The 26692-nt window shown below is 42.1% G+C and overlaps 1 protein-coding gene across 3 annotated transcripts; it reads right to left on the reverse strand.

Annotated features, from left to right (window-relative positions):
* Positions 1-1972: 1972 nt before the first annotated feature.
* Positions 1973-17544, reverse strand: erlin2 (ER lipid raft associated 2). Of its 3 annotated transcripts, XM_071536892.1 has the most exons (13): positions 17482-17544; positions 15722-15829; positions 14953-15034; positions 14493-14539; positions 14197-14258; positions 13838-13963; positions 13277-13350; positions 11493-11551; positions 10379-10470; positions 10178-10267; positions 9553-9632; positions 8097-8250; positions 1973-2191 (listed from the first exon to the last, which is right to left on the reverse strand). In XM_071536892.1, exons 2-13 carry the CDS (start codon positions 15826-15828, stop codon positions 2073-2075), a joined length of 1092 nt encoding a protein of 363 aa, XP_071392993.1. In that variant the 5' UTR covers position 15829; positions 17482-17544; the 3' UTR covers positions 1973-2072. The 3 variants fall into 3 exon arrangements, with proteins under 3 accessions (XP_071392993.1, XP_071392995.1, XP_071392994.1); XM_071536894.1 differs by lacking the exon at positions 1973-2191 and having other exon boundaries at positions 5413-8160; XM_071536893.1 differs by lacking the exon at positions 1973-2191 and having other exon boundaries at positions 5413-8250.
* Positions 17545-26692: the final 9148 nt, after the last annotated feature.

Genomic DNA, 26692 nt, shown 5'->3' on the forward strand with positions numbered 1-26692 from the left:
ACGGGGTCCGAGTAATGAAATGCAGATGTTCACCGTGATTCACATACTCTTGCATTCCAAGGAAAATTACGCTGTGACTGACTTTTCAGCAGAGTGGGTTTAGTGCATAACAAAATGAAAAGAACCCACAAAGAAACATGAACAATCATACAACCATCACTCATCATTAATGGTAATGGCTTTTACTCACCGGAGACCCAAGAAAAATATACCCACATTTCATTAAAATGAAGTAGTAGTAGTCTACTCCTCTAATTTACAGTATAGGTGTCACATTACATATTAGAGTCATGTATGTATGTCTAGCTCAGAAAGATACATCATAGCTGTGTTGCTGTGCTTTGAAGGAAGGAAGCTATGTTATACAAAGTAATGCTCTACAACTTGATTATCTCTCTACAAGATTTGCATTTGGTTTCATTGCACAAAGCTGTTCATAGCCTGGGAAATGTTGTGCTAAGTCATGAGGATGCTATTGCAACTGAATTACAGATCACTGTTTATGCTGTTTCTGTAGAAAAAATAGAAAGTCTGCTGTAAAAAAAACACAAAAAAAACATCTGGTTATGTTTTCTCAGTGAAATCCCTATGGAACCATTTAATAGTGAAAAGTCAGGGCTTACAAGTCACCAGCCACAGCATCAAAACAGAAACCTGAACCCAAGACAAGCAAAGAAACACAAAGTCTGTCTCATCCATGTGCCTGGACATAAGTCTGATGAAGCCTTATGTGTGAGAGAAGAAAAACCTTAACAATAGTATTACCATGGATAAAATAGCAATTGAATATAGCCATAGTATATTTACAAAGTGTTTATCAAGACATAATGTCACAAATTGCAACAGCTTTGGCTAAAAAGGAATACTAGTCACTTTAAGAACTTTCATTATTATGGTCTAGACAGTTATATCAATATTTGGATTAGAGAAACTAAGCACTAATCTTTGATGTCAGCATGATGTACAACCTGGAGCTGTTCCTTTGACAATAAATGTTTATGGACTCAAAGTTTGTACATACCTTTACATCCAAATGTGTTTCTCTATAGAGCTGTACATCTATTTTCTCACAAACTTCTCTCTCATTCATGGCTCGTAGTGAATGATCACTATAGCCAGTAAATTACCATTCAAAACCTACTGTAATGTTGAAATTCACCGGGTTTCCTAAATGTGAGACATAAGACTAGCACTGTCCACAATGCATCTCGCAAATGTTTGCTGCTCTACGCCTACCTAAATACCATGAAAGCAAACAAACGCCCATTCAAAAACACACCCCAGTCCTAAGGACAAAAGGGTTTCACATTAGTTCAGGCACTGGTCTATTGTTTCACTGGTTTCCCTCATTGTCTTGTCCCTCCAGTCTCATCACCTCGTGCTGCATTCACATCCTGTGAGAAAGACGGTAGATACCAGCTTCCATCTTTAAAATGGCGTTCATGCCAGCTGACGGATTGCCATAGACCCTGATTTTTCAGACTTCCTGAATTCTGACATTATATATTAATTTGAAATAAAATGAAAAAAAAAAAAAAACTAAGTCAACAAATAAGTCATTTTTTAATGACAACTCTTAAAATGCCTCGGCAGGACACAACTAGTTGCTGGAATTTCTGTTTGTGGTTGAAATTGCAATGTTTGGTTTGCTGTAAAATGACATGTATCCCTCACTAAGTACATGTGTGTTAACTGCTGATTAGGAGCAACTAAAGCCCACAGAAAAATTCAATCATAGTGCCTTGACGGCTTCAGATGAGCTTCCAAGTCACTTCCACGTCGCTGATTTTAACCACCCAGTCATTCCGAAGGCTTTTCCTATTCGGTGTGAATGCAGCACTAGTACATGTACGTGCCACAGAGGTGGTCCCAGTGTGTGAAGTAGGGGGCATAGTTGCCCCGGTGCAGGCCGTGGTGGACCTGGTGGTGGGGGGCTCCTCCCAGGCAGGGCAGCAGCCTGTGCAGGGCCCAGGGCAGGTCGTAGCCACAGTGGTCCTCCACCGCCAGCCAGCTGTTGAGGAGGTGGAAGAGGGCTTCGCTCAGAGGGTGACAGCCCACCGCCCAGGCGCTGCTCAGAGCCAGCAGCAGCAGGGACAGCAGCTCGGCAGAGCTGGCGTCCTGGGCTGCCAGGGCGAAGGGCGTCTGGTTCTGGTGGTGCACATAGTGGATGTTGCGGTACAGCCAGGGAACCCTGCGGGTCAGCAGAGGAACACAGTATAGTTTACATGCTTGCTTAGTGTGCAGACCATAATGGAAAATCACTAGAATATTCCTAGGGGCTTATAGTGTCTCTGTGGCACTCAATGGTGAGTTTATAGTGGCCTCATTGTGCCTTTTGATATTTTCATTATCTCCAGTGTTATCTATAATAATACTTTTAATTTTTTGCTATAGTTAGCAGAGAGTTAGCAGACTTTACATTGCATTCACAGTGAGTAACTGATTAAATTCGCTGGTGATGCTGGACCATCCTACAGTGAGTCCCAAAGGAATATTTATGGCTGTAACCATGAATAAAAAACATATCAGATATGCTTTGCTAAACCATCTTAATATATCAGGGGTTGGTGCCTGACAGATTAGGCTTGGATTAGGAGCAATAATACATACAATGATATGTTATGTCCCATTCTAAACCCACTTAAACATAAATCAAACTGTGCTATTAAAAGCAGTTGGCTCGGGGCCTCTGCTATTGCATCAAACAGAACATCATGTTTCTACTTGAGCTGGGTTAGCCTACATATAGACGACCATTCCAGTACAGGAAAAAATGTAAAGTAGAAACTAGAATAAGCTGATATAGGCTATAATATTAGTATTCAACCTGGGTTTTTTTTTTTTTACAGACCGATGCTGAGAGCTGATATTTTGTGCTGATATTCAGTATCTTAAGGCTGTACCAATTACATGCATAACTACAATAAAATAAAATAAAATAAACAAAAATAAAACAAGTATTCAGTGTTTCCCTCAGAATTGTATTCTTGCCAGGGTTGCCAGCATTTAGACCAAAGTACACTAGAACTCTCCTTTGAAACCAAGGATAATAAATCAATAAATACGCACGTGGAAAGCTAATCAATTCAGGTTAAGGGATTCCCACATTCAATTGGTGTATTATCAACTGTACCTGCAATCAGTCAAACTGCATCATATCCATTATATCAAAGGTGAACTACACTGACTGGCTGATATAGGCTGGCAAACTGATATATCGGTCTAAACCCTATACAGTATAAAGGTACATACTGCTCACCTGTGCATGGAGTAGTGCCACAGAAAGAACAGCAGGTCAAACAGCAGAAAACACGCGAAAACTTCCACAAAGAGCTGCCAGCAGGACGGGGCCAGCTGCGGTAACTTCGGGCTCCGCAGGCTCTGAAACAGCGCGCTGGCGGGCAGCACGGTGGTCAGGTAGTTGAACAGCACCCTCCAGAAACAGTCGACCCATCGCCGGAGAGACGGCGGCGGCTGCGAGCCTGCAGAAATCCTGCAGGAGCGGACCCGCTGACAGACGCTCCCCAGCGCGTCGAGCGCCAGGAAAGGCGCGCAGAGGAGGAGGTGCGTCAGGAAGGCGCAGGACGCGGGCAGGTAAGGAGACATCAGGACCTCCTCCTGTCCTCCTCTCAGATGCTCCCACAGTCCCTGCAGGAGCGGGGCGTCTGCCCCTCCGTGCCGGGCAGAGGGGACATTCATCCCAGCTTTCGGCCCCCGTCCACGGGATCTCCTACATGTTCTCACCGGTGATTATGCGGTAAATGATAAAAAAGAGGGTAGAGCTCCAGTTGGTGATTATCATACGGCAAACAACCACCAGTGTACACAAAAATGTTTTTTCCCCGTAAAAGATCCTCTCCTCATATAACTTACATCAGCTTTACACTATTTTATGTTTACTATGAATTTAGCTCATTTATGTTGGGTAAAGGTGGGTAAAAAGAAAGTTGGTAGTTTAGGTGTTTACCCTCCACTACATCCCTGCTTCTTTCTGCAGCCCAGTCATCTTGTTAGGGTTTTTCCATTTTCCCCCGCCACATAGTGGATGTGGTGGGAGGGGCCCCGTGTCCAGATGTGTGGAGAACAGCTAATGCAAGGTATCTTTTTGTACAGTCATGGTCTCTAAGCATTATCTGACTGATCTGAAAACAGATTATTGTGCTCTCTGGTGGAGCTATTCTCCAGAGGCCAACTTTCATTGTGCGTAGGGAGTCTGCTAAGCTTGAAACACCCACATCAGGTGGCTGCTGGGACTTTAGGGGCTTTCTCACCAGCCAACTGACTGTCATCTTATGTCACCACTTTCAGGAATGGGAAGGAATCTTTGAAATATGACCTGTTCCAGATTACAGGTTACAATGCAGAAGGTGTCTTGTCTTCGGAACAAGTCATTTGTTTTCACATCTAGTATTTCATTTTTCTTAAAACACGTGAACAATTCTGTCAGTGGGGTGACACAATTCCACTTGAATCTGATGCAGTTAATATCTTCACACACGTGTTTTAAGAAAAATAAGATTTTAGGACTCAATAATATATCAAATATAATCTGTACTGACATACTGAAACTAATCAATGGAAATAATTACTATTTTTGGACTACTTTGACACCAGAAGCAACAGTATTTTCAGGTAAATTATTCCAGTTTACAGAGGGTATCATTATTATTATATTATTATATATTGCCATCATCTACAGCCATTATATCAAGATGTGTAAAATTAGATCCATATCTACAGTCCCACAATCTAAATGTTTTACACCTTCAAACATGTTTCTAGTAATCCACCATTTTTACCTCCGCCAAGGAAGTTATGTTTTCGGTGCCATTTGTTTGTCTGTTTGTCAGCAGGATTATGGAAAAACTACTGGCCGATTTTCATGAAACTTCGTGGAAGGGTGTAGCATGGGCCAAGGAAGAACCCATTAAATTTTGGAGCAGATCCGGATCCGACTCACGAACAAGCAATAATAGCACGAACCTTGGCGGAGGTCTGCGCTCTCCGAGTGCCCTTCTAGTTTAAATCTGTAATCTGATTACTGTATTTTAGAGTTCTTCCATGCACCATCTTTTGTAATCAGATCACTGTAATGTGCTAACAGTACTCTGTCCTTCACCAACCCCTTATAATGGCACTAATCATTATATTTGAGGCTGAAATGATTGCCAGTACTGAGATGAAACAGCCTGACAAAAACAGCATGGTGAATCTAACCTTGGAACTTTATAGAGCACTACAGTTAGTTAATAATTAATTTGTGTTTTCCTTCCTTTTCAAGTTACCAGTACCAGTTGTTTAGATACCATGGATTTGATCAGTTGGAACCACTGTCTTAATGGTGAAAAAGGATCATACTACACATCATTGCATTACTAATACAAAACCTTAAATCATGTAATTGACGTTTGATCAAAGAATAATCCACTTTATTGTCAAATGACAATATCTTATTCACAATTGAGTGCAAAAAAATAGTTGCCTTTCAAGTCATAATCAGTCTCAAATCAACCTGAGCAATTCTAATTAAAACATTTGTAAGGAGAAGTCATTTTGCAGGCTCATCTGAACAACCTTAGCCAGAAATAGCCAGAGTGAACATGATAGAACACTTCAATGAACAAACAATATTTGCCCTACAGAGAACAAATTAAAGGTTTAATGGAATACCTTGACATTTTGGAATTTAGAAGGTTATTTTTCTTTTGTGGCCACTTTGGGTGAAAAAAGTTTCTATCGTTGTCCTTTAGTTTACCCAAAATGACTTGTAGCATTTCTCATTGAAACCATGGGACAGTTAGATCTAACTTGCAGCTAGCCACGCCGCTTAGTTACAATGATGAATGCTACCAATGGAAACAAGGCATTTACCATTGTAGAAATGTTTTTACCCACTGTGACAGTCTGGTAAAGAACAATAACTAAAATAATGTCAAGGCATCCCCAAAATCCCAATTAACAGTAACAATAGACTCAAAAAAAGAGACAACAATGGTAATTGTTAAGTCTAACAGTTATGTGTAATGATTTCATTAATTCCATAACTCAATGCTTAAACACGCTTGTTATTAGTTTTGTCCTATGGGAAAATGATCACAGTTTAACTATAAATGAAGTAGAGGTCCAGTAGAATTCCAGACAATGAGTTGTCTATTTACAGAGAGACGTTCTTTGGAAAATAGATAAACATTTGGTCCATTTTCTCATGCATTATGTGTTTTATGATAACACACAACATTCCTTTGACATGACTCAAAAGTTAACAAAGTAATCTGACATAGAAAAGCAAACAAATATTGAACAAAATAAGTGACTTCATCACTTAACACAGAGGACAGGGGAAGTTACACACTTAAATGGGGTTTGGTTTTTGGTCCCAACTTCAAGATTGCTATGAAACATGCTTGTTTTGAGGTGTTCACAACGAATAACTGACTACTTCAAGTTTATAGACAGTGCTGACAAATACAGTTCAATACGACTACAGAGAGTCCTTCAGTGGAGGTATAAAATGTAGTTGCTCTACAGAAAGCTTTGCTATTCTTCACTCAACCTACACAGTGCAGTTCCTACTACTTGAAGAAAGTTACTTTTCAGTACCAGAAACATTGGGTTAATAGCATCTCCATTTGTCCTTAAAGAGCGAACCAGCACTAAATCACGTTGTTTGAGCTGTAAACATGGTGATGTGGCTTCTGCATAATGAATAACATTAATGCTGTACTAATTGTTTTTTTTTTAAATTTTGAATTAAGTCCTGCATCCGCTTCTAGGAGCAGGAAATTGTTGCTGCAGTGCTCTCTATGGGCTGAAACTGTGATGTCAAGGCAGGTATTTTGCCTTTGGCAGCGTCAAATGCTTTGTGATGAGAAAATTGTTACCGCTAAGTTAAGTAAAGATAGGTGATCCGTTATCACACACATCTATACGCTCTCACTCCCCACCCCATTTTTTCGCATCTCTCAAAATTGTGTACTAGACAGACACTGGTTAAAAATGGTGTTCACGCAATTTTCAAGTTTCCCTATGATGGCATGTTTGCATTGTTCATTGAAAACAATGGGCACAGCTGACTGTGCTCTCCCCTTGATTCAATATGGAATACTAACCCTGCTAATGAACCAGTTTATCTAGACTGAAGGACAAATCGAGAAACTTTTCCCCAAAAACCTTTGGTAAAGAAAAATAACCAATTAAAATTTGAGATGTCAGATATATCCCCTTAAAGGCTTGTTAAAAAAAAACCCTCATCTGACCCTTCACTGCACTGCTGACAGAGCAGAGCTAATCGCTCTTTCCCCAAACTCTCAGAACAATATATCCATCCAGGACAATGTATCCACTGCAAAGGATCACGTCAACTACCATCAAAGGCTATTCACTAACAATTCACTAGAGCAGACTGTACATTCCTGTGAAGGACTGTAGCAGGACACAAGTTAGATAGTTACCAACACAAAAATGTATACCAAATAGCTGCAAAATGTCTATTGTCAAAAAGCGATGTCTGTTTCGTTATGGAGAGTGGTGTATAAAAGATAATCACGTGTTATCATTGTCACATCCTAAACATTACTTTTAATGGGCACCATTTTGAAAAATGTCTGTATGCAAGTCAGATAATTAAAGTTAAAACAAACTGTTGCACAAAACAGTGTCAACAGACTTCCACTATGTGCACAGCTGTGTAAAAATCAGAGGTCATTGGAGGAAAACAAAGTGCTACATATACAGCAAAACATTTTATACAATGTCACACAGTTGCATAAGTTTAGTTAATATTCACTATGTTCCCTGTGCAAGAAAGAAATTTTAGAAAACACACAAGATGAAACGGAGTGACAATATTACATTTGACAGCCAACAGCTACCACATGTTACATTCATCATCCCTGGATTTTGCCTACAATCAATGTTCTGGTCAGCAGAGGGAGTGGAGCTTCCCTGGGCCAGGGGGAGAGTCTGCCAGCCAACCTGTGGGTGTCGCTCCTGGCCAGAGCCAGGCTGCCGCCCTCTGGCTGCTAGTCCTCCACCCCCGGGTGGTCCTATGGGTCGCCACTCCCTTCCTCTCTAATCAATGTCCAGGATCTGCTCACCTACAATGTCCATGGCGGCAGAGGCCTTGATGGAGGCGCCTGCTGGCCCAGAGTCCACGAACATCTGGGGGATGTCGTTCCCAAAGTAGATTTTACTGTTGGCTGCAATGGCCTTGAACTTCATTAGCTGCAGGTATTCTGGTGTTAACTTCAGCTGCAAGAGGAGTTATTCACCATGAAGCGCAACACAATTCAAATTACAGAATTTACAAATTACCAAAGAGCATTTTGAAGCCCCTCCCTCCCTACACACCACACACACTGTTGAAGTTAGAATGTTTCACATTTTTATATTAAAGGATAAGGCCGGTGTTTTTTAATGCATTGCTTACCGTCAACAAATCCTATGAAAATAACAAAATCAACAATGCCTTTGCTCTACTCCTGTTACTTTCTGACTTCCCATGTACCGTTTTAGCCGTCAACCCGGAAGTCATTGGCTCCAATTGTAAGCTAAAAATCTTGAAATACAGCTCACAAAGACATAGTTTCAATTTTAAAAATCGCCAACTGTTACCACAAAAAGTCAGACTGTTATTAGTAGTAGTTATTACCAAATCAAATTCAAATGGGAACAAATTCTTCATTACGCCGGGGACTATTTTCGGTGCTACGGAACTACTTTCCTGAGATCACAAAATGTTTACAGCCGGCTTATTAAGTTGTTTGAGGAAAAAGTCGGCTGGCCCGGTGCATCGTGATGATGAAATATGCTGCAGAGCAACAGCATGGCTCTTTGACGTGTTTTTAACCGTTTTTTTAATACAGTGGAGTTCTATGGCTGCTGGGACATGGCTTTATTGGGCATCGGCTACATGGACGAGATTTGCTGGCAAAACAAAATCATTGCTGATTTTGTTATTTTCATAGGATTTGTTGATGGTAAGCAATGCATTAAAAAACACCGGCCTCATCCTTTAATGCTCAAGTAACAGGCTAGTTAGCTGTGGCAGGTTTCCAACCCTGCTTATCCTACACAATGCATCAAACAGATGAGGAAGATCATTAATATCAGTTCACATATCATGGACTTTGACATGTGCAGTTGTGCACTGCTCAGGGTTTTAGGGAGCAGCAATAGCCTTAAGGTTAGAGGTGCAGGTTTAGGTTGCTGGAAAGGAATCCCTGGAAAATCTGGGTGCTGAATAGCAAATCTCCCCACCCTCAACAACTACTGTTAGGGTCCTAAGCAAGACACTTGACTCCCAACTGCTCCAGTGGAGCTGCTCAATGTCCAACAGACTGTGGTTGCACTGGGCAGCTCCCAGTGTGAATGTGTGGAACTAAATAAGTGTGAAGCGAGGCAGTGAAGGCTGACAAAGAGCATACATGCTCAGAAAATCTTCCATGGGTCAACAAAGGTTTAAAAAAAGGCTCATAATTCCAGTCGACCCTCTTCCCTATGTGCCCTCTTTGGCCCAGCTCAGGTGAAGTGTGTATCTGTGCTGTCTCTTACCTTATTGGCCTCGGCCGTTCTTTGTGCCGTGTAGAAATCTGCGTCTGCCCTGGCTCTCTGCGTGGCCAAGAAAGCTTCGTCTATGAACCAGAAATACACAGAAACAGAGTCAACGATGGCAGGACCATTACGCAATTAGGGGAATTCCTTTACAGGGGAGAAAGGGGAGCGCTGGGATGAACACTGGGATCTAAATGCAATCCACTGAAGCAGTGTGCTCCCACACTCAAACAGCAAACTCAAAACAAAACTGCTTGGAAATAAACATTTATAGTATGCACAGTACAGCTGGTGAAAAACAACTAACTCAGTGGGTAAGTCATGGCCATAACACAAGCTTTTTTTTATATACTGTATATATTTTTGTGAATACATGTCTTGCTTTCTCATGTTGTTAGTCCTATCAAGTGGCCACTCAACCATTTCACCATCATGTGGATCCAGTTGCTAAAACATTTGTGCCTTGTGTAGCAAGGATATAAGCAAGCAAGAATATCAGTACATGCTTGGTTCTTCCTTTTAACAAATCGATTTGGGACAAAAAAAAAGGTGCGACACAAACCCTAGAGGTTAGACCCTTTTGTTTGCATTGGAATCAAAGCTTGAGCATTTCCAGGATACAAACCTTCAATTTCAGAGATCTTTTTTTCTGTTTGCTTCTCCATAACTTTCTGTCCAAACTTGATCTCAGCCACTTGGGCCACCTTCTCAGCCTCTATAAAACAAGGAGTATAACAATATAACTTTTAACCTATAATCTCTTTCATGCACTTCTCCATGGAACAATGTAACTATAACCATCTTTGTTTTCCATTTTCTCTCTCACCGATCACAGCTTTGATCCTCTCAGTCTCTGCCTCCTTCTCCACAACCTTCTGTGTCTGTTGAGAAATCAGCAGCTTGGTCTTCTCGCTCTCCCTGCAGAGATAAAAGCAAAGACACTGTTAACGACCTTCATGGACCTTCATGGACCTCCCTCAACAACTACTGTCGAGGTGCCCTTGAGCAAGACGCTAAACCCCCAACTGCTCCAGCTACAACTGCAACTGCAGTGTCTGAGTGTAGGTATGTAAGGGCATGTTCACATTGTCCTGCCTGTTTGGCAGAAAAAGCACTGCCTCAATTTTGGGATGATAATATGAAAAAAACGGGTTGTGCGATGCACACTTTGTTTCCATGACAGCTAGTGATGATGTGTGGTGTTTTGTTTACACCATAAAATAGATGTAGGTAACAAAGAGGAACAATACATACTGTACATGCATGTATGTTGCGTCAACCACTGATTTGGGTTTTGCGTGGATTTTGTTTGGCCATGGCAAAGAGAAAATTGTCTGAGCTGGCTTTGGCCATGGAGGCCAAGGAGCCAATCAGCTGCCTACATAGTAGCAAACCCCACTTCTTCTTTGTTACGATTGGTTGGCTCACAAAAATCATGGCCAAAACATATGGTCAATGTCATGTGGTCTCCTCTAAAATATTTTTTTAACTTAAGAAAGCACCCTGCTCTGCCTAAAAAGCCAGACACAGCAATATTTCAAAAGCAGTCGCTCCCCATTGACTTTAAAGTAAAAAAAACACTGTTGCTGTGAATCAGCATGTGTTCCTAGTCAACTTACCAAGTTAAATCAGTGCCAAACAAAAGGAAGGACTCCCACATAGCACCCCAACCCATTATTCATTAAAACAACCAACACTTGTATGGAATCTCTCAAAGAGCATATTGACAAATGAACCCATATGGCAGCGTCTTCTTCTTCTGAAGCCCTCCAGATGGTCACTGACTGACACGAAACAGCAGAGCCTTCCTCCTCTGCCGGACTTGGAAGGGGGAGTTGGATGAAAATCAGGTCCATCCATTTGGGGAGGAACATAAATACACACTACAGGCTGCAGGGGTCAGGGAACATTCCTGGTTGGGCACGGGAAGGAAAACTCACATGAGCTCGTAGTTCCTGCGAATGCTCTCTGGGATGTTGGGTTTTGTCACACGGACCGCCTGTGAGTCGGTAAGATAGACAGAGAGAAAGAGAAAGAAGCAATCACTTTACTGTTGGAGTACAACTGTAAACATTGTTTCGGAAGACATTTTGACCACCGGGAAATTAACAAATAAAGCCAGTTGGAGAGGAACTCTGAAACAAAGGCAATCCTGTTCAAAGACCCTCTGAACTGCAGGATTATTGGTCTCTGGCAAGCCTGGCAAGGCCCTGCAGTTGTTACTCCAACTCCTTCTGGAGATTTACAGGAAAAATAAGGCCTGAATGTTAAAGGCCACTAGAGCATTAAACAGTGAAGAATGAAATGAAGTGTGTGTGTTTGTGTTTGAAGAGGGGGCGGGGGGATGGGGTCAGTGGGGGAGAAAACCACTCAGGCTCAGTCAGTCATAATGTTGCCTTTACTAGACATTTAAAAAAATTACGATTCTGTTTATTGTCTTATATTGTTATGATAAAGGCGATAAAGGCTCCAGGTGAGGGGGGCTTACTTTACAGGGGTTGTGAATTGTAAAGTCAACTTTATTGAAGACTATAAAAAGAATCCCATTTGTATATCAGGGATGCTGTTTACAGTCTTCCATTAAGTTGACTTTACTATCCATAACCTCCATAAAGTAAACTCTTCAGCATCCAGCACAACAATATGGGACCTCCACTAAATCCCAGAGTCAGGCCTGTAGCAGTTGAGTCCAGTCTTGGCTCAGATTTCTATGGTGCCGGTTTTGCCTCAAGCCAATTTTGACTCTTTCTTGTCTTGGGTCTGGTTGGTTTGTTTATTTATACATTTACTGTTTGTTGCTCAAATGTAACAATTTATGTACATTTATATACTACTCCACAAGGTGCTCAGATAGCGCATACCTCTTCCAACACGGCACAACTGACCAACTTACTGTTACACCCAAAGACATAATTTCTATCACTTAAATTTGAAGTTGAATTTATTTCTTGACCATGCAAAAATACCATTAGGGACTGAAATAAAGTCATTTAGCTTCATAGTTGTGGCTAATAAATTGTAATGTCTAATGGCAAAAATCCCAGGTTACCACCAAAGTCTTATCAGTTGTTCCTGCCCACCAGTTTTATGGAAATCCATTCATAAACTTTTGAGATATCCTGCTGACAGACACAAGCTAAGAAAGCATAACCTCCTAGGTGGAGGTCAAAATAAGAATAGCTTCGCCATATTTTCTCCTTCCATTTAATTGGCTTTCATCTGAAACAGTTTCACCAGGATACAATCACTAAAGGAACAATCCACCCTGCACTTACACTCTTAGATATCATCAGTGTGATGTTCAGTGAATTCTAGGAGTTATTTTGTGATGAAGTGTTTACTTTTGTGGCGTACTCACTTTACCTCAACCTGCCTTGTCTTGGGGGTTGTCACCGGGCGTAAAGTTATTGCTTTCAATCAAAGGTGGGCAAATGAGCATATAGCCAAGTGAGGTGTGTCTATGACCGCTGACACGGCCCTTGCTCAAAACACATTGTCATTTGGCTGCATTGCATTCTGGTCTATTGAGGCGACTGTCTGTGGAGAAATTGGTATTTCTTCCTCATCTACGATGGATTTCTGCCTGTGACAAAATGTTGAGTCTAGAAAGAAGCCCTTGCTCTTTGATTCTGAGAGTGACACCAAAACTCGACGTTTACTGCTGATGCTCTTGGACTTGACTAACTTGGTCTTGACTGCAATCTTGCTCTGAGTCTTACTGTACCTGTATGATAAGACCAGGGGCCATGGAGGTTAGATCCTCCTGCAGCGTCAGCTTCAGGTTTTCATCGATTTGGTCTGGGGGTAAGCAGATGACAGAGAGAGAATAAAGACACAGAGAGGGGGGCGGGGTGATGAGAATAAAACTTCAGTAGAAATAGCCTCTTTGATTTCCAAATAAGTAAACCTGGATTTCTGTTTCCTGTTTTTAATTCGTAATTTATGCAAGTAAAAACATAAGAGCAAATGACACGTTTCACATTGCTGCTTCTTCAGATTCACTCATAAGTTGTGGTTTTAATGCGTGAGGATAAGTGAGGATGAATACAAAAGAGACTATGAGAAAAGACTGACTAAGAAAAGCAAATAACTCAGTCAGTCACTTTGCATTCAGCACTTGCCCTCGGACTGGCTTGAACCACAAACCCTCCGCTCAAAACTGGCTACACATTTGTCAAATCTGCCATCTGAAAAAGACCCAATGCAAGTGACAGAGAGACAGTATTTCAGCTTAGGCGTGAGTTTACACCAAGGCCATATATTACATCACCCACACTGCACTTACCAAACAAGCCAATGTAGACCTCCTGTAGAGAGTGTACACTGCAGAACTGGTTGAGCTCATGGTGGACCTTGTTGAATATCAAGGCCTTGTCGTAGTCTGCTGTGAAGTTCTTCACTATGTCGTACACTGCAGGGAAGAGACAAGCGCCCAGTGAAGTCAGAACCACAGCAAAGTACACAGACATCTTTGGTTCTGCTGCAGTCACATGCAACAAAATAATGTCTAATGTGTTGTATCTTAGTCTAAGATGTGTTTGAATATCATGAGTTGCCCACAGGGGCAGAATCCAAAGGAAATAAAAAAGAAATTTATGATAATTACATTGATATTTTTGGCCCACTAAAGACTGGTTAGTTTACCTGCTGAGGGAATGAGGTAGTTCACCACTTCTATGCGGTCAAAGTAAATCATCACTCCTCCACTGGGGAAAGAAAATAGTTACATGACATACTATTAGTAGACACTCTTATCCAAAACACTTTACAGTACCATTAGTGTATATTTTCAGTATGAGTGATCATACTGGTCAGAGAAGGGAACATAATATAGTAGTATGTAGGACTGCACAGGATGATTTCTCAACAAAATAAGCCTTGGGACCCATCTAGTATCGGGGAAAACAGACTAAAACAATTAACCAAAACAGCAACCCTACCTTGTGCCACATGGTACATTCTTCACCTCATCTGTCTGCAGAGTAGTCTAGAAGGCAAAGGAGAAGCGCTTCAAGCCCACGAGTATGTTACTGGAATTTTTTTTGGATAATGCAGATTTCAGGTGCACATTTTTGGGGCACCTAAAGTACACCATGTTTCTGACAAATCAGTTTTTTGAAAAACTTACTAAGACTGACAGCCATTTTACCTCAGTGAGTTTAGTATTTAGTGCCATTGCAGAGCTTTTGAGGTTATACAAAGTGAGCTTGTAGCTAGCGCAGTACAAACACAGTACACAGAATTGGGGTCTTCTTGTCACGTAATGGTAAATTGATCAAAATTTGCCAAACAGTTGGTGTATTCCTTGTGTAAATCCATCTATGAATTCATTTTCAGTAACCCGGATTTCAGTTGCAAATATTTTAAGGCCCCTTAATGTGAACTTGTGAAGAGTCTCACCTGAACAGGCTTGTAGATGGTAATGAAGGGAAGCATAAGATGGAAGCCCGGGCCACTGGTGGCGGTCAGGAGAGCTCCTCCCCTGTGGCACACACACACACACACACACACACACACACACACACACACAGTTTATCATTACACATTGGGCAACACAATAGAATAGAATAGAACAGAATAGAATAGAATAGTTCCCATGGGTAATTGTTCATGTTAAACTATTGTGATCTCTTCTGGTTTAAAAAAGTTTAAGATTTAGTCTAGGTCCAAATGGTAAGAGTTCAGACAAGGAGTTGCAGAGGAAAAGTTGCCTCATAGTTGGTATTTCAGCCATTCGTAGGATCCAGGTCCTTTCACTGTCAGTTCTTGATAAAAAATCAGTCTTTACTCTTCCACTATATTCTGCCACCACAGTCATTAGGGACCACTTTACCTGTACCCGGTATCAGTCAATGGCAATGCAATCATTAGTTTTGCCCTGAAGCAGGCAAAAACTATTCTGATCTCTTCTGTTATCAAAAGTTTGAGATGGTAATCCTTAAAACACTCCTAAGAAGGTATCAAGGCCCTGCCTGGCCGGGCATCACAACTGCCTCAGCTGGTTTTTTTTGGCAATCTTAGGGTCCAGGTATTTACTGTTCTGTGATTTGCTGGCTGATGGCAAGTGCCTTTGGAGCAGATGTTCCTTGTTTATAGCCTCAGTTGCACAGCTGAGTAGTTAAACACTAATGCCTCAGGCACAAAAACACTGTGTAGGCTGCAGTCTCACCTGTAGTAAACTCCAGTGTGTCCCTCGTCGATCTTGTGCACAGACGCAAGGAGCGCTGCTCCTCCAATAGCTGCAATTATTGAGAATATGGCACCCCACTGTGCCATCCTGGCAAGTGGAAAGGAAAAAATGAATAGGAAAATGAGCAGATGGGATCAGAGTGTTTCTCTTCCTTGTTTACATGGTGCCTTGCCTGACAATGCCTTTCATACAACAATCAAATGCTCAGAAGCTCTCACTCTTCCCACTATAAGTGGCTGATAAACAAATTCAAGCAGCACGTCCCTATTTGTCCAGCTGACATGAGCGGCACTCTGAAGCCTGTGTAGTAAGGTAGTAACAGAGGAGTTGGCTTCTTGCTCACTGGTTTATCTCCTCTCAGCCTGAGCTTAGCCAGGCATCAGCTGGGACTGAGTGACCTTGTCACACTTTAAGAGGATTGTCCAAAGTGTGAAAGCGTTGTAACCTCTTTGATAACTAATAGCACACAAAAAAGCTGCAAATAGCAACTTCAAGCTTATCTGGGTTTTGATTTTTTATTTGTTTTATGTAAAGCTGAAAGAGCTGGTCTCTCTTAGTGAGTTTAAACTCATAATGAAGGATTTGTGGCAGAGTTAATAAGGAACTGTTTAGTAAAGATTTAAGTAGGTATGATCTGGTGAACCTGCTGATTTGGTATTGGACTAGTGTCTTAGACTAGTACTGTTTACACAGCAGATTTAGCTTTGTTCTCTCTTTATGTGATTTGATTGTATCTGAATTCATACATTGTTTTACCTTGCGCTTTCTATTATGTGATTTTGACTGTATTCTGACTGAATTGTTGTATGGTGTTGGTCAACAAATTATATCTGTGTCTTGATGCTGACGTCTTGGCCAGGTTTTCCTTGAGAAAGAGATTCATAATCTCAATGAGACTAACCTGGTTAATTAATGGTTAAACATAACGGATCAAACTAAATCTGTAGACCACTGTTTCATTAGCCTATGGGAGCTTTACTTACACATTAGAGGTGTAATGACGTTGTTTAACCGCATAGTCTCAAAACGTACCGTCCTCTTTCTTTTAGACAGAACGTAACGCCAAACTCTTCAAAAATCTGGCAATTCAGTCTTGCCCTGCAACATATCTGTTAGAGCATGACTTAACAGTTTTCACAAATAGTTAGGTTCCTCTGGTAATTTCTGCATATAAATGATCCACGATGCAGCACATTATTAATAAGATCTCAACTTTTAGAATTGGTTCACACTGCTCGCTGCTTTCCTCCACAGTATATTATGGCCGAGGAAAATGGTGGGAATAACAGTTTGAAAGTCTGAGATGTAATGGACGTTAGCCGAACTGAAGAGGTGACCCTAACGACTGGTACAAGGTCTTGTGTCATGTCACACCAAGTATCTACGTTTGCCGATAAGCAAGGGAACTTTACATTGCCAGATTTTATTGGTGTCTCTCTCGCCATACAATAGAGCCGGGGCTACCAGTAGCAGTAGGTTAGTTAGTGGCAAAGAGACTCTCTCACATTGCAGCCTGGTTTATATCGTTAGTTAGTTAGCTAACTGTGACAACTAAACTGGAATTGGCCGAGGTCTGATAGAAACCTTTGCGATAGGTTAACGAACATATTACTGAAAAACCCCAGCGAGTTTTACCTCCTGTTGACAGACACGCTAACGTCTTATTTAACTAGACTGAAGATACTTGATACTTAGTTATACAATAGTAACAAATGTTCTGCTTGCTCGGCAGGTCTTACCTGTATTTTCGACCGAGTACAACACGGAGAAAAAATAGGCAGGCACCTGCTACCTGTTTTACTTCCGCGTTTGCGTCATGACGTATGTACGTCAACGGTAGTTTAAAGGAAACGTGCCAGGGAAGTCTTTTTTCCACAAAAGTCTCTCAGGCGTTTTTAAATACCTAATTTTACAAAAACTGACATGTTTTGTCAATTTATTCATGTATTATTCTATTCTATTCTATTCTATTCTATTCTATTCTATTCTATTCTATTCTATTCTATTCTATTCTTTCCTCTGTCGTCTGTCCTCTCCTTGCATAAATATCTGAAGTTACATGAGTTACATATTCATTGACCCAGTTTTTGGTTGTATTTGAATCTTTCATGTGGTTCTATCTTAAAGTCCAGTGTTATAAATTCTGTCTTTCAGTAAAGAGCTGAAATTTGAAAAGGAATGTCTTTGGCCCACTTCCCTCTGTTGACCAGCAGATGGCGACAAAGACCAGCTGAGATGTACTGCTTCATTCCGTGAGAAATCCCACAGAAGGAAGGCTGCAGGATCCCACTCTGTGTCGTGATTTCACCATTTCAGAATTAAAAAGACTTTCACTTCAGTTACTGTCCTGAGGCAGGACTTTATTTTCACTGTCCATTCATTGGCAGTGGAAAATATACAGTTAGGTATTTAATAAAGAAAATGAAAATGACTCTGCCATTTAAAAAGGCTAATCACTGCAAAAGCCAAAAAGTCAATTTTATTTAATTTCCAGTCACCCACAAGCTACGGGGACTGGTACACAACTAAGGGTCTTGACACCGAAATGGCTGCAGTGCTTTATTTTTAGACTCTGGCCTCTTGAGAAATTTACAAAGGACCAGAGCTAACCCCTAGGTGCTGCAGTGGCAGCTCTGTGCCGTGCATTTTAAAAAGGGAGGGGGGGGCGGGGGAGGTGGGTGGTGTGAGGGTGGGGGTGGGGGGGGAAGGGAACAACAGAGCAAGGGAAAAGAAGTTTGTCAGAGTTCATTAAGTATCAAGGGAACATCGCTGGAACTGGCAGCGTAAGCCGCGCCGGGGCCCTAGTGCCATTAATCACGACTGACAAGAAACCAGGGGCCGAGAGAGGAGGTGGGGGGTGGGGGGGGTGGGGGGGGGGGGGGGGGGTGAGGGGGGTGGGGGGGGGAGCTCTGCCAGAGACTCTGGTAGTGATTATAGAACGGGGTCCGTGCAGCCGGGGCCAGGGGGGTGCTGAAGGTAGAACGCGCCGCAGCCAAGGCTATAAAGTTCAGGTACCTTCCCACAGTGTGTGTACGCTCCTGTGCAAACCCAGGCAGCTCAGGATCACACTCACATCATCACACTTCCACAGCGCAGAGGACGGACACATAACTCCAGGCTACCAAAAGTATGACAGGGTAATTGTAGAAAGAGTGGAATATCTTGCCTATGAGAGAAAAGGATGGAGAGAAGTGGAGTGCAGCGTAGAGGCTGGATCTCTCTCTCTCTCTCTCTTTGTGTCTTTCACTCTCTCTCTCTCTCTCCCACATTTATATGAGCCGAGCCTCCGGCTTAATAGCATGCAGGAGGAAGAGAGTGGAAGTACGGCAGTAACAGAGTGTCGCCCATATATCTCTGTCGGCCTGCCTCATTTTCTCTCCGCGCCCCCAGAAATCTCGTGGTGGCTCGCCTTCCCCACGCCGCTGCCACCCTGGAAGAAGAAATAAATGGGAGAGAGAGAGAGAGAGAGGAAAAAAGAAAGAGGAGAGCTCGTGACTCGTGAAGATGGAGGCCTCTGTTAAGTGCTGTGCTTGAAAGCCCGTCCGGCCTCATTAGCTGTCAGTTGTAACAATACTGAGCTGGCAGCGAAGACTGCTCCCAGTCTCGGTGCCATAAATCACAGGCTGACAGGGCCTTGACAGGGCTGGGAACCAACACACATGCAAGCCTTGCTCTCTCTCTCTTTCTCTCTCTCTCTCTCTCTCTCTCTCCCTCTCCACTGTTCCTCTTGTTCTCTTTCTCCTGCTCCTTTTCTCCCTTTCTTCATCTCCCCCCGTTCCCCTCTCCCTTTCTCTCCGCGCTGCTCCCTTTACTATCTCTCTGCCATTATCTGTCTCCCTCTCTCACACACTTTGCAACACATTGCAGTGCGTCAACAGACAGCCCGGGACACATGGGCTCACATGAGCACACACTGACACGCATGCCTATTGCAGCACTTTTCTTTTCTTTTTCTTTTTTTTTTTTTTTTTTTTTTTTGGCGTGCCATACTGGAGCGTGTTTGACGAGACGGGGTTTGGAAATGTCTGTGTTTCTCTGATGGATGAGATGTGTTCAATGGATGTGTGTGTGTATGTGTGTGTATAAAAAAAAAAATCGTTTTCTACTTTTTTCTCCCTGGCTCTTATTGCTGTCCCTAACATTTCTCTATCATACATAGGGGCACAGGGATATTTTGTCACATTGTATTGTCTGGGCACTGAGACTCTGACCAAAGCACTGTCATTTCTGGGTATTGAAGTCCTCATGCCTACAGTCCTACATTGCAGCTTTCAATGTAAATGTATCTGTATATTTGCATGTGGAGGATGTTACGCTCCCTTCACATCCATGAGGCCTAGCAGGAGCCGCTCCAGCCGTCTGCCGCCGTCCATTATGGTGACGATGTGTGTGACACGACTGGAGAGGAAGGAAGTGGAAGAAACCAGGGCTGTGGGTCATTAATCACTGGGCCCTGACACACACACACACACACACACACACACACATAGCTAAGAGGCTGGGGGGCATTGGTGCTGAGCTTGCAGCTGGGATAAACCCAACTGTACACACACTACACAAAGACACACGCACAAATGAGTGTGTATATGCGCGTGCGTACACACACACACACACACACACACACACACACACACACACACACACACACACACACACAGAGGGTGACCTCACAGCTGGGCCGCATGCCTCAAAATTTGCTGCACCACCCCTCCGAGCTCAGATCCCACACTCCTCCGCTTCCATTCCAGAGTTTCACGTTCAGACCCAAACCCAACAGGACCGGACCTGGATCGGAGCTTGGGTTGAATCCTGCGCTTAATTGCTCCGTCTCGAATCGAGCTCAAGTTCAAAACTATCGCTGAACTGCAAGGAGCAATTTAGTCGTGTGCGAACTCTCTAAATGCTGCTCCCCTCAGGCCTGGTTCTGGTTTGGACGGAGGTTTTCCGGGGTCAGGGTTATAAAATTGTCAGGTCGAAGTCGAGCTCGGCTCCCAGCTGACCTGCTCCCCTCCATCTCCCCTCTGACAAATGAATCGCTGTTGCTTCAAAATGTCTCTGACACCTGAAATATGGTAGAACTTGCCTGAGGCCAGAACCTAGTCAAACAAGAGAATATTTCTTTCTGAGCCCGAACTGAGCCTCAGGGCTGAAGCGTTTGTGAGTCCAACGGCAGCTAAAGCACGTTGCTAATAAATCGTCAACCGCGGCATTATACGCTGATAGATTTGGAAGCCAAACCCGGGCCAATTAAGTGAGAAATCCAGGCCGGCTCCACCCGAATCTATTGTGTCCCGTCGGCTCCCATCGGGTCCCAACATGAATGTCAAGCCCCAAAATAGGGAGGATGGGAATAAGTCAAGATATAACTTTAAGGATTTGGACGCCCACTCTCATCCACCTCTCCTCTCCTCCTCCTTTATCAATGTCATGTGTTACCATTAGTGTTTGAGGGCTTAGGATGTCCTCCTCTTCACAGTGCTGCGGCGTCCCAGAGGAGGTCCCAGCACGGAGTTACACAACCGGCCCCTCTCCCCGGCACTACATTAATCTTCCCCTGGTTGCAGAAATCTCCCTTTAACGTCTTCCTCATGGGTGTCCGCCTGCTTTTGCTTCATGTTGGAATTTATGAGAGAACTCAGTATGTAGTGTGTGTGTGTGTGTGTGCGTGTGTGTGCATGCGCATGTAGGCCTGCGTGTGCATGCATGTGTGGGTGGACAGGGTAATTGGTCCTGTGAATGTGCTTGGGTCTATTCAGGCCAAATGAAGCTGCAGTGTACATACAGTGCTGTGGGGGTGTGGGAAAGGGATCACTGTGGACTTCAGAGGGAAGCTGTGGAAGAATGAGGAAATTGCAGACAGATAGGCCTAATGGTTGTGCTGAGGGAAGAGGCTGTAGGGCCAACAGCTGCTAGCCATCCATCTGGACCGGGCTGCAGAGCTGGACCGGACCGCTCCGCACTGACGTATTCACTTCACAGGGACGAGAGCAGTGGGACTTTCCATCAGACCGGGGTCAATAAGTATTTGCAAATAATTCTTGGAGTTTGTTTTAACTCCGTTGAAGGGCTGGATAAGTCAGATAAGAGGAGATGAAACTTTAATGATCCCCGTGGGAAATTTGGAGCAAAGAAAAAAAAAAAAATCTGCAGCAAAGAAAAACAGAGTAAACACAAGAAATAGATTTGGAATTTGGAATCTGCAGCAGCAAATAGTAAGAGGATACAGCAAAAAAAAACAGAATAAACGCCAGAAATAGCTTCGAAACACGATAAGATTAGAAAAAAGAATGTAGCGAATGGGGGTTATATAAACATTATTCAACTGGCAATTCCAGCAGTAGAACATGTTGTAGAAAGTTGTTGTTTGCCTGATAGAATGCATGAATGAGAAATATTGGAAAAGTATAGCATAAAACATTATTAGGTTGTGAAAAATAGCACCAGAACTCACTGAGACAATAAAAAGAATGAACCCAGAATATGTATGCTATAAAAAATATAGCATAACTATGAAATATCTGCAGTAGGTAATGAAAACATTGTAAAAATATCATTGTATATACAATATATAACAATGAGAAGCATATGGGAATATAAAGAAAACAGTGTCAGGTTAGTGGTCAGTCATAGTATCATGCAAAAAAGACTTTCTTGTGATGGTCTAAACTTTTTGGCTCTCATTGTATTATTCTTGGTGGCAAACGTCATCCATCTTGAACTCTATACATGTAAAAATACTATGAATTAGTTATAATCAGTGTTTGCCCCAGCTCTGCTTTCCATATGGTCAAATAGAGGGGTAAATTCCACTGTAACGAGTACAGTCCTATAGAAAGACAAACAGCTGGGTAATATACTGTATTTTATGATAACTCTATCAGTATGGATCCAAAGGTATTTATACGTTTTTACATTATTGTTAGCAGTGGTATTTCACTGTTTTTTAAGTACAATATACTGTATGTTTAGCTTGTGACCAATCTATTTCACAGTAATATTATCTTTTTTAAAATGCTAATCCTCAAGATCCTTGTATTTTGTCTTTGGTGTTAAGAGTTCATTGCTGTGACGTTTTTGCACTGCACTTGTCAATCAAACATCGAGTACTCTTATGTCTCATTATTGTGTTATAACAATTGGAAATAGAGAGTAGCAAAACAGACATTTATTAATATCAAAATATTGTGGATTAAAGTCTAGTAAAGAGTAAATCATCTAAATGGAGGAGAAGCATGGGAAACCTTCCAATACAAACCATTCTACTGGGAACATCCAAATACTGTGTAATGTTATTATACTGTCAAAAGTAAGAAACATATCACAATATTGCAACACACTCGAGATTTTGTGAAATGCAGATTACGTGTTATGAACATGAATAATGAGAAGATTACGTTCCTCCACCATGAAAGAATTATGTCACAATAACACAAATTGGACACGGCTCTTTCCCCTGTTTGTCACATGAAAAGGTTAGCTGACGGTTAAGTTAAGTTAAGTAAAACAACTTTGGTTAACGTAAGGCAACTAAAACAATTTGGTTAAGGTTGGTAAAGTGTTGGTCATGATATAAGCCAAACTTTTGCAGAAAATAAAACTTCGCTCACAGTAGAAAACTTTATGAGTTGGGAACTGAACCTGAGTTGAAGGTAAATGTGTTGCCCGTTCACCACCCGCACCACAACACCCTTCATGTCCACTACTTCAATCTCAAACCTCTGCCTGTTTCTAGTCTCCTCCATATCATCCTTTCATGGCCGGTAGATGTATTTCTCTCACTGTTCATGCATGGAGCGTTTTCATGCATCTGCATTTTAAGACTCATTTCAAAAAATGTCATGACACCAGGCTGGTTATTCTATCATGATTATATCACAATATTGCATCAGGCCATATTGCCTTGCCCTGTACAGAGGCGTTAGGTGTGTTATTTATGACACAAACCTGATGAACATCGGTTACCGTTGAGCAATGAGAGCAATATTGCTTATTGCTGTTCCGTTCTCATTTGCGCTGAGGCAAGTGACAAATGAAAGGCTAAGTACCTCCGGACAGTTGTTTGATTTATTCAGGATGTGACATCGATCACAATGTTGCTGTTCAATCACAGAGTCATAAAGTATAAAAGGGGCTCAGCTAAACTTGTCCAGGTTGCGTTGCCGATTTCTGAGAGCGGAGGGCGAAAGTTGACGAGGAATATTTACTCACTGCTCTCCTCTGTTTCCCGATCCCCCCTAAACTCCCCGTGTCCTGTGGACTAATACTCCCTTTCCTCCCTCTCCGCCACGCCGCCACACACACACACACACACACACACACACACAGTGAAACATACACACCCACACACATGCAGACGCGCATGCATGCTCTCACACATGGCCACACGTACATACACATGCATGCAATCAAGCATGGGTGCATGCACACACACACCACACGTACCCACCCACACACACACCCACACACACACACCCTCTAACCTCACTATGGTCTCACACAGCAGGCCTGCCATAAATCAATGGGCAGGATCGTGTCTGCCAGTTAGACTAAACAAGAGCATTTGTGAGGATTTGCTCTCGCCCATTAATCATCTTGACAGCTTGAAAAACACATTTCCCCTTTAATGACTGTATTTGGATAATCAGCTCTGTTTCCCTTCCCGCCCTCTCCCTGGCGCTCCCTCCTATCCCCTCCCCATTTGCTTTTTTTTTTTTTTCTATTTTCTCGCCTCAAGCGCCGTCAGAGGCATGTGGGTAACTCACTACTGAGAGGAGGAGGAGGAGGAGGAGGAGGAGGAGGGGGAGGGACCTGCAGAGGTGAGGGAGGGGTCTCTCCGCTTCTAAAAGGGTGCTCCGAAAAAGTAAAAATAATCACGCCGCCTGTGGAAAAAACGTTTTTTTTTTCACCCTCGCTCAACAAACCACAAGGCCTCTGCTAATGTAAACTTGTGTATGTGAGTGCACACTCTCACACTCTCACAGCCTCGCTAAATTAAACACACAGAACTCATGGACGGCCATGAAATGCTAACATGAACCACGCACACGCCTCTGTGTGTAAAGGCTGCAATAACTCTATCCAGTGATGTGATAGTGAAATAATTGATGGTTTGAGTAACTCCTTTTGACAATCAAAATATTTCAAACAACCACCCAGATAAGCACAAACACATGATAGTAATAGTGTGCAAAAAATGAATTTGTCTTTTATTTCCTCAAATACTCCATATTTTGCACTTACAAGGCTGACTTTGCAAAACTTACTATGCTATATACTGAGAATTTTATTATAAAGTTTTGTGTTAGCTTAAAAAAGGTGGTGAGTGCTATTTAACAAATTTAAAGGGGCATTAAGAAGTATATGACTTTTATCAACCAAGGAATTGCAACATCGCCAGCTTTCTGGCACAGCTTATGGCCTGTAATTGACATAAATAATAAAGTCACATTTTCACAATAAAGTAAGCTAGCTAATTAGAGCAGGGATCACGATGCAAAATACTGTATTAACACTGTTTATTTGCTTTTTAGTTTAAGAATGAAATACAGGTCAGTAAGTGAGTTCTGAAAGGCAGAAATCTCAGCACCTGGCCAAGTAATTGTTGACTCATTCAAATGACCTGCACATGTTCATTTTCTGCCAGGGAGCAGTAAAAATGTTACTTATTGCACCTTTCACATGGTGGGTAAACTGAGTTCTGTCCAATTTCCTATCTATCTGTCTATCCATCTAAAGGACAGAGGCTCAGCACCGGTTATTACATTCACTGTGAGGGAATCAGGCCACTGTGTCACTCTGGACCAACCGTGTCCAGGGAGTCTGGCCCAGAGCTGAGAGAGAGAGAGAGAGAGAGAGAGATGCTGACATTCAGCTCAGCTCAGCTTTGAGTTTCGGCTCAGTACATAACAGTAAGTGGAAAGGATGACAAACCAAAATAAGACCAATATATTCGTTTGGCGATATATTGGGTCGATATTGGCCTTGTATTAAAAATCAGATATCAGCCAGTCATTATCGTCCACCTCTCATATGATACATACAGTATGTAGTGTGTTTGATTATATATTAATTGTATAATTGGTCAGTACTACACTCGTTGTCTATGGGAAGTTCTTAACTGATTCTAATGCAACATTTTGATGGGGTTACACACAAGTATGCATGAACATGTATATTATTAGCGTTAGCATTAGCATTAGTGTTAGTGTTAGCATTAAAGAATTAGTATCCTGGGTCTCAATGGAGAACTTTAGTGTCTCATGGTCTAAATACTGTTTCAGAGGCTTTTCCACCCTGACAAGAATGCAATTCTTGGGGAAACTGAATATTTGTAAGTTTGGGGATTTTTTTGTTTTTTGTTAATTCATCCAGTTATGCGTTTCAGCGTTCTTGGATTTAACGTATCATTAAGTTAGAATAGAGAGTTTATGTATATGTATGTATGTCCGTGTGTACACATGAAGGATGGGCTGAGCTCTGACAGTGTGTTGACATCTGGAATAATGTCTGTGTTTGAACAGTTGTGAGACAACTGCACCAGCGTCTGAAAGCTGAGTGATCGCAGCACACAGACACACAAAACACTGTTTGGTCCTCTGGCAGCCCAAAGTCACACACAGCTATGAATCACACACTGTCAGCAAGCTACCAAACACCTCATGTGTTAACTGACTGTGATTGTTAAAGTGCATATAACTCAAGGACTTGCATTGAAGTGGCCTTTATTGGAATTACCAATATCTTCAACAAAAAGCTGTTCGGTCATTTTCTTTATCTTAATGCATTTCGCCTTAAAAAAAGATATTAAAATGCTGTAATTATGTTTTTTGCATTGGCTTATGTTTTGTCTGCTTGTGAGCACCAACCTTGGATAACTGATCAGGTCTATATAATGATTGGATTTTAATAGTAAAAGACACAGAAACACCCTGGACATTATATATTCATGAC

Source organism: Centroberyx affinis, unplaced genomic scaffold (genome assembly GCF_046629955.1).
Source record: "Centroberyx affinis isolate AG114_WGS23_722 - 3 ecotype Tasmania unplaced genomic scaffold, CSIRO-AGI_Caff_v1 ptg002955l_1, whole genome shotgun sequence".
Lineage (NCBI taxonomy): Eukaryota > Metazoa > Chordata > Actinopteri > Beryciformes > Berycidae > Centroberyx > Centroberyx affinis.

Excerpts from the sequence above, each read along its gene's own strand:
- erlin2 (XM_071536892.1), bottom strand. The coding sequence starts at position 15,828 with ATGGCACAGTGGGGTGCCATATTCTCAATAATTGCAGCTATTGGAGGA. Across the intron at positions 13,964-14,196 it reads CTACCTCATTCCCTCAGCAG|TGTACGACATAGTGAAGAAC; the intron begins GTAAACTAACCA and ends TCTTCCCTGCAG. Across the intron at positions 9,633-10,177 it reads AAAGATCTCTGAAATTGAAG|ACGAAGCTTTCTTGGCCACG; the intron begins GTTTGTATCCTG and ends TCTGGTTCATAG.